The following is a 7,870-nucleotide window of genomic DNA, read 5'->3' as shown; positions in this document are numbered from 1 at the left end:
TTGAAGCACATCCTCCAAAATTGTTTTTAATTTATTAACATAACATGAATTTTTTCATTCGTAGAAAAAAACAAACGCGGGATAAAGTTTGTGATATTATTTGCCAATTTTAAAGTTCGTGCAAAAAACTCAATTTTTTTAAAATTTTGTGATATTATATGCCTATACTATATCCCTATAAAAAATGACATCTACTTCACTTTAGAGAAAATATAAGTGGACCGCATATCAGGCCAATGGCCTCATCTCCATATCGGATATTCTACGCGAATAATAGGGCAAAAGAATATTCTTCTCGATTAAAACATTTCGATTTCGATCCATCAAATTTTTGATTTTCATTATTACTATATAGTAATACTATTTATAGTAAAAAATAAGAAAATATACCTTAAATATAATATTAAAATCATGTAGACACAACACATAGTCTATTATGCGTACTAAAATCTACCAAAATATTAAACTTTGAGATTTGTTCCGTAATTGAGTTTATTTTAGACTTTGAAATTTTGTTTTAAATTTATAAATTTTATAGTATGAAAATGACACATACGACTCACACAACAAGATGATGCATGAACATTCCTTACAATTAATTACACCATTGTACTTGACTACTTTCACATGATTTGCATTTAATTTTTACAAATTGGAAGTAGTAGGGTTGTAGACACGTTCAATGCATAAATATTGTTTTAGTAAATCATTGAAATCAAATCTACTATGCTAATTTAGGGGATTTAGACTAAATACATAGTCATAATTTATTGAATTTATCATTTGAAATATGCCTCGAAAACGGCAAGCATGCAGCAGTTCTCTGATTTCGAGGTGCAGATTATAATTGACGATTTTGTATCGATTGATTATATAACTGACATAACCGCTCACCACTACCCTTTTAATTCTTCACCCCATCTTCATATTCACACACGCATGTCTATATATACAGAAATAGCCACTTTGTAGGAATGCGAATTTGCAGAAATCTAGAGCTCTCATTTTGGGAGAATTTCGTTTGACTCATAAAGAAGGGAGCTTTATTGCTTTTCAAGATTCTTTTTTTCAATGATTTGATTTGATTTGATTTGGGTTTAGATTTTAGCACGTTTGAAGGGGGGAAATGGCCCCGCAAATAGGGAAAATGGTGGTTGCCGTTTTCATTCTTCTTTTCTTGGAATTAATTCAAATTCATTGCAAAATTCCCACAACCCTCGATGGGCCCTTTGATCCTGTCACTGTTTCATTGGATGAGAATTTCAGGGGGAATGCTATTGATTTGCCTGATTCTGACCCCAGAGTGCAAAGGGATGTCTCAGGTTTCGAACCTGAACAAATTTCGGTCTCTCTCTCTTCCACTCACGATTCTGTCTGGATTTCTTGGATTACAGGTTTGAATCTCTTCTTTTGAGCCTTCAAATTTGGTTATTTCCTGATATTTTCTTTTGTGCATTCATTATGTGGTGAAACTTATGATGAATGAATGTTAAGCAGCCCTTTTCTTGAATTTGTTGGATTATAGATGATCAGCTATGATTTAATTAGGCCTAGTTACTATTTTGAAGTGAATGCTAAACTTATGATGAATGAATGCTAAATTAGACATAGTTACTATTTTAAATGAATGCTGAACTTATGATGAATGGATGCTAAATTAGGCCTAGATGAATAAATGAATGCTTCATTTTGTGACTGGTTTCTTGATGATGATGATGATGTCTTGCAGGGGAATTTCAGATTGGTGACAACATCAAACCGTTGAATCCGAAGAGTATTGCCAGTGTGGTTTACTATGGGAAGCTAAGATTTCCTATGCATCGCATAGCTACCGGAGAATCTGAAGTCTACAGCCAGCTTTATCCCTTCAAAGGACTCAAGAACTACACTTCCGGAGTCATTCATCATGTCCGTCTCACAGGTGCAGTAAAAGAGTTTTCGCCTTTTCCATGTCGAGTTGCCTGATAATCTTTACTTGAAGAATGCATCCAATCCATCAATCATTTTTAGCTCCTGGTCTTGAATTGTAGTGTGTTTCCAAATTTTGTTTTATAGGAATATTGATTTTTCTGCTCTGACCGACACTTTGCAACGCACAAATCTTGATTTTAATTGTGATGGTAGATTTTCATTTATTGTTTCTTAGGTTTGGATCCTGATTCTCAATACCACTACAAGTGTGGTGATCCTTCAATACAGGCCATGAGCCGTATCCTACATTTTAGGACAATGCCAGTTTCCAGTAAACATAGCTATCCTGGTAGAGTAGCTGTGGTTGGAGACCTTGGTCTCACATACAACTCCACTTCCACGATTGATCATGTAACGAGAAACAGTCCTGATCTAATTCTGATGGTTGGAGATCTGTGCTATGCTAACTTGTATCTTACCAATGGCACTGGTTCTGATTGCTATTCATGCTCGTTTCCAAATACTCCTATACATGAGACTTATCAGCCCCGGTGGGATTATTGGGGAAGGTAACATCTCGATTATCTTAATAACAGTTTCTCTTACTGGTTTAAAATGTGTAACTCTAGTTGTCATAAACTTCAAACAGTTCTGAGACTATATATAACTGTGACATTTGGTGTATGATCCTTTCAGATTTATGCAGCCACTGATATCTAGAATTCCAATAATGATGGTGCAAGGGAACCATGAAATAGAAGAACAAATCCACGGCCAGACTTTTACTTCCTTCACTTCTCGATTTGCTTTCCCACATAAAGAAAGTGGCTCTTCTTCCCCATTCTATTATTCGTTCAACGCAGGAGGCATACATTTTGTCGTTCTAGGTGGATATGCTGCCTACGGCAAGACAGGTAACAGTAAGCCTTTAATTATTATCGTATAAGTCTCTGATAGTATTTGTTACAGTTGGTTCTAATTCCATGGCTCCTTCACTGCAGATGATCAATACAAATGGTTGCAAAGGGATCTAGCTCATGTGAACCGAGATGTTACTCCGTGGTTAGTCGCTACATGGCATCCTCCCTGGTACACCACTTACACGGCACACTACCGGGAAGTTGAATGCATGAGGGTATCCATGGAAGAGTTACTGTACAAGTATGGTGTCGACATAGTCTTCAACGGCCACGTAAGTTTATATGGTCGTAAATCATGGTTTATTATGTCGTTCTTTCGCTAAAACCTAAGAGAACAATTAAAAAAGGGGAAACAATATTTAGGTACATGCATATGAGAGGTCAAACAGAGTGTACAACTACACTCTTGATCCATGTGGTCCTGTCCACCTCTCAGTTGGCGATGGGGGAAATAGAGAGAAAATGGCAACGATACATGCTGACGAGCATGGCAACTGCCCAGAGCCCTCCACCACGCCCGATGACTTCATGGGGGGATTCTGTGCACAAAATTTTACATCTGGACCAGCTGCTGGGAAGTTCTGTTGGGACCGACAACCTGAGTATAGTGCTTACAGAGAAGCCAGCTTCGGCCATGGAATTCTCGAGGTACTTCCATTTTGTCTGAATCCTTCCTTACAGTCTGAGGGCATAATTGGGAGTATGGATGTCATCTACGTTGACAAGTCGAGTTTGTTCTTGTTTAGGTCATCTCATTTGGGTTTATCGTGCAGGTGAAGAATGAGACACATGCTCTGTGGTCGTGGCATCGCAATAAAGACATGTACAACGAAACTGGTGATCAGATTTACATTGTAAGGCAACCTGAGAGATGTCCAGTTGAACCCCAGGTAATCAAACTCTGGGGAACTGAACATTTGAACAGTGCATCTTTTTTTGATTCTATTAATTGAATATTTAAAAGTTTCTGGATCTTGAAGGGTATGAATTCTTATAGTATCCTTTTAAGGTTTCAACTGGAAACAGCTGTAAGCCCACTGCAAAAATGAAAATTTGAAGAAAAAACATTGTTAGCTTGTTAGTAGCTTTTAAAAAATATTGTTAGCTTGTTAGCTTCTAAGGTTTTAGAATTTTGTACATTACTACAACTTGTGTAAGATTGTCAACAGATGTTCAATGAAGGAAAATTTACTTGAATTTCTTGCCTTTTCTTTTTCTCTCTCTCTTATAATCTCAAGGTTTCTTCCAATGGCTTATTGATCTGATGCAATTTTTTGCTTATGTAAATTTGCAGCTTTAACATATGAAAAATGAAATGATGATATGAATGGGGATGAAGAAATTGCATTCATTTATAATTATGGGATTTTTCTGTATAATTATTCATATTCTCTGGTGTCACATGTATGTGGAATATGTATTATGTAAGGATTGAAGAAAAGATTATATGGGATCCAAATTCTTGAGCTGCTAATCCAGTCTAATAGTAAAACATAAAATGACCAAAAAATTGGGTATTAGTTCTACCAACCTTCAACTGGGAAAATGTTGAGCTTGCCGATACAACTCGAGGAAAAGATCAAATATCTTCCTGAGAGAGACAATCAAGGAAGGCTACAAATGGCTAACACAAAACTGGGGTTCACCTACTTCTCGAGCTATATATATATATATCCTGATGATTATACAACCCTAAATTATCTGGCAAATAACCATGAAACCGAGCAAGATGATCAGAGGAGACGAGGCTGTTTGCTGCAGTAAGATTTTGGACCCCTTAGACATGGGGGCGTCGGGGATAACTGGCCCTGTCCCCGTGCCTGTCCCTGGTGTTAGTCCGGCTCCACTTCCGTATAGAGGTGTGGCTCCTGAGGGTGGTGTGGTTGAACTTGGAGTGGTTATGCTTGTGGGTGTTGTGGATGTTATTCCTGATGAGACTCCTCCTCCGGCAGAACTGCAAAAAATCAAGAGAGGCGAGTTTTTTTAATGTATGCCTTCCATGGAAACAACACAGATACTGATCCAAAACCTTCTGTTCAAATAATTAAGTTTTACGAATGTGAGTAATATGAATGCGAGTAAGTCGCATCATAATAAAAATATGAATTGAATCGCAATCTGTCGAGCTTACTGCACAGAATCAGTAAAAGAAGGCCAAAGAGGGAGAACAGAAAGAATCAAACACTAAACAAGTCAGAACAATAAAACATAATTGTATTTTGTATTAGCATTAGAATGTCAGCAGATGCTCATAAAAACTTGGCTTTTCAGAGTTAGGTAAAAAAAATTTGTACAAATTGATCTTCTGGTTTTCCACTTCAAATTTACAGGTATACACAAAGGCTAAACAACCTAAGATTTAGCTTCCCCAACTTTTTAACCTCTTTCTTTAGATCTCTAAGCAACAAGCCTTTAGCCTCTCCATAGAACTTTGCAATTTCTACAAGACATGACTTCTGAGTTCTGTGGTTATTTGGCACGAGGTCCAAACATTTCGACATTGCAATTTTTTTAATCGCAAGAATTAAACCCTTAGCCTATGGATGCTAACCCAAAGTGTAATTATCAAGAAGTGCACTACATAATAAGACAACCTTGTTATAAAAAAATGAACCCACATGAACAAGGACAAAATGAAGCTCCCATATCAAAGAAGCATAATTCTTATATCTAAACGATAAAATACTTTATACTATGATTTACTACAGAACACCGTATACATAACTCGATGACACTTTTAAAAATAAAGGCATATTTACACTCCAATTCTTTATAGTGTAAATACAAATTCATGCTATATGTGAGAATTTATAATATGAGATGTCACTAAAAAAATGGGAATAATGTCAAGGCACAAAACAGCAAAATGAGAAACTTTTGGAAAAGCACAAGAACTCACTGCAGAAACACCATCATCTAAAATATATGCAAATGGAGTGGGAAAAAAAGAAGAAAGTAATACCTTGCAGATGATGGGTAAACACAAGATCCATAGCCTGAAAACAGAGAAACACCAACAAATTTTTAAAAAAAAATGAAAAAAATAAAGAAGAGCCACCATAAAGTTCCAATTTTTCCACAAGCAAGAAGTAGCCAACTACATGCAGATATTAAACAACACAAGACCACCCATATCCTCAAAACAGAAACACCAACCATTGTTTTTTTTTTCAAATGAAACAATCAAGAAGACTCACCAAAAAGCTCCAATCTTTCCACAAGTAGACACACTCACTCAAACACACATATGTTATGTAGAGAGAGAGAGAGTAAAAATACGAACTTGGATCAGTTCTGGCGATGGTAGAAGTGGAAGCAAAAGAGCAAGAGTCGGGAGCATTGTTCTTGCGCTGATAATAGCTGTTGAAAGCGTAGGACGCATGAGCCTGCAGCGTATTAGGCAGAAAGCAAAGCCCATTCGGCTGAATGGGCGAGCAGTCAGCTCCAGCGCTGCATGCATAGTCCAGAGCCGTCTGCAGCGCCTGCTCGCTCGCGTCGCTCCTCACCACGCACCAGTTTCCCGCCGCCACCGCCGCCGCCGCCGAGAGCAGGAGCACCACTCCGAACACCGCTTCTGCTGCCATGGCTGCCCCCTTTTGAGTTTTGAGCTACAGAGAGAGAGTGTGGAAGAAGGGAGAAGAGGGTGGTCAACAATGGGGTGATTCTGTCTGATTTCTTTTTTACTACTCTCTTTATTGCTGGGGCCGATGTACTTTCCTTTTCTTTTGCTCCATCCCCTCCTGTTTTTCCCTATTTGTCATGTTTTGCTCTTGCTGAACAAGTTAATGTCTGAATTAATGTTTTCTGCTACCCTTTTGTCCGAAGTCGCGAGCATCGAGGAGTCCAGTCAAATTCATACTGTGGAATATCTCTTCATTCTTCAAATTTGAAAAAGAAGAAAACAAAAATTGAAGTAAGTAGCAGATAATTATCAATGCTTCTGCAGGTTTTAAAGCAATGTAAAAAACACTGGGTTTTGATAGCTGGATCTGGGCTATGGATTGGGCTGGATAAGATCTAAAAGTAAATTGGACCAATAGCATTACTTCTATTTTTTTTGGTGCTTAACTTCTGGATAAAGGAACATATCAGTAAACTTTTCGTTATTTTATTAGTCATTTCGTCACATTATTATGGGAGGTAATATCTTTGCAGTTAGTATTTTTTTTTTCATTTTAACTTAGTTGGAGTGTAAAAATTGGCATCTTTTTATTTATGATAATTTTTTCATTTTAAAGATGTGAAGTCTATTTTTTATTAACAAATTCTAAATAATTTTTGCATTAAAATTCAGTGACATCCACTACCAAAATCATTTTTTGTGTATTTCTTTTGTGCCTTCTATATTACATAATCACATTCAGTTATCAAACGTGTTTATACTAGTATACTTTTAAACTAACGAGTACTGGGTAATGATAAAATGCAAACTCATATATTGTAATAATTCTAAACTTTTCAACACAATATCAATACAACGTCAACACAGTGTAAAATTTCAAGATTTTGATGTCAACACAACATCAACCGTTGACGTGTTGACATTTTTTATTGCTATCATTTTATCATCTGTTGATATTTTAATATATATGTATATTTTCTCACATATTTTTCAATTCTCCTAAAAAGTTAGTGCTTTAATTAACGAATGGAGAGAGTAATAAATTTGTAATGTAATTATTGATTATTTATACTCTATGATTAATCTATCAAAGACAGATTTATTGATATAAACTTCAAAGGATTGTTTTATTTAATCAATTCCTCCCTGTGGGATTAATTGCAGTCCTTGTTAAAGTTTTTGATAAAACACAATGATTTTATATCATATTATGTTATGTATGATGTGTGTAGTATGAATGAAAGTTTAGTATGATCAATGAAATACAAACGAGATTATTTTCGCGACGAAAAACATATGATAGTTCCATTTCCCAAATCAAACATGGCCCAAAATAATAGTGAGCTTTAAATTTTCAATCAAATGAGCCCATTACGTATATAAATTATCACTAACCCTGCTCCCTGCAAATGGGATT

General features: G+C 36.2%; 2 protein-coding genes across 2 annotated transcripts; one reads left to right on the top strand and one right to left on the bottom strand.

The window, feature by feature from the left end:
• The first annotated feature begins 838 nt into the window (after nucleotides 1-838).
• Nucleotides 839-4,028, top strand: LOC125195902 (purple acid phosphatase 15). Its single transcript, XM_048094185.1, has 7 exons — nucleotides 839-1,394; nucleotides 1,730-1,921; nucleotides 2,147-2,480; nucleotides 2,608-2,825; nucleotides 2,913-3,103; nucleotides 3,195-3,479; nucleotides 3,605-4,028. Exons 1-7 carry the CDS (start codon nucleotides 1,127-1,129, stop codon nucleotides 3,782-3,784), a joined length of 1,668 nt encoding a protein of 555 aa, XP_047950142.1. The 5' UTR covers nucleotides 839-1,126; the 3' UTR covers nucleotides 3,785-4,028.
• A 253-nt stretch (nucleotides 4,029-4,281) lies between these two features.
• Nucleotides 4,282-6,652, bottom strand: LOC125195903 (PLASMODESMATA CALLOSE-BINDING PROTEIN 3-like). The gene is made up of 3 exons (XM_048094186.1): nucleotides 6,115-6,652; nucleotides 5,794-5,827; nucleotides 4,282-4,785 (listed from the first exon to the last, which is right to left on the bottom strand). The coding sequence occupies exons 1-3, from the start codon at nucleotides 6,413-6,415 to the stop codon at nucleotides 4,524-4,526; spliced, it is 597 nt and encodes a 198-aa protein (XP_047950143.1). The 5' UTR covers nucleotides 6,416-6,652; the 3' UTR covers nucleotides 4,282-4,523.
• Between the last annotated feature and the right edge of the window lie 1,218 nt (nucleotides 6,653-7,870).

The sequence above is a fragment of the Salvia hispanica genome, chromosome 6, assembly GCF_023119035.1.
Source record: "Salvia hispanica cultivar TCC Black 2014 chromosome 6, UniMelb_Shisp_WGS_1.0, whole genome shotgun sequence".
Lineage (NCBI taxonomy): Eukaryota > Viridiplantae > Streptophyta > Magnoliopsida > Lamiales > Lamiaceae > Salvia > Salvia hispanica.
This window is presented reverse-complemented; position numbering and strand designations above follow the sequence as displayed.

Bases quoted from the DNA above. Each gene is read 5' to 3' on its own strand.
- LOC125195902 (XM_048094185.1), top strand. From the start codon at position 1,127: ATGGCCCCGCAAATAGGGAAAATGGTGGTTGCCGTTTTCATTCTTCTT. The intron at 2,481-2,607 runs GTAACATCTCGA...TGATCCTTTCAG, and splicing joins CGGTGGGATTATTGGGGAAG to ATTTATGCAGCCACTGATAT. The intron at 3,480-3,604 runs GTACTTCCATTT...TTTATCGTGCAG, and splicing joins TCGGCCATGGAATTCTCGAG to GTGAAGAATGAGACACATGC.
- LOC125195903 (XM_048094186.1), bottom strand. From the start codon at position 6,415: ATGGCAGCAGAAGCGGTGTTCGGAGTGGTGCTCCTGCTCTCGGCGGCG. The intron at 5,828-6,114 runs GTTCGTATTTTT...CTCTGTTTTCAG, and splicing joins CATCGCCAGAACTGATCCAA to GCTATGGATCTTGTGTTTAC. The intron at 4,786-5,793 runs GTATTACTTTCT...GATTTTTTGCAG, and splicing joins GTTTACCCATCATCTGCAAG to TTCTGCCGGAGGAGGAGTCT.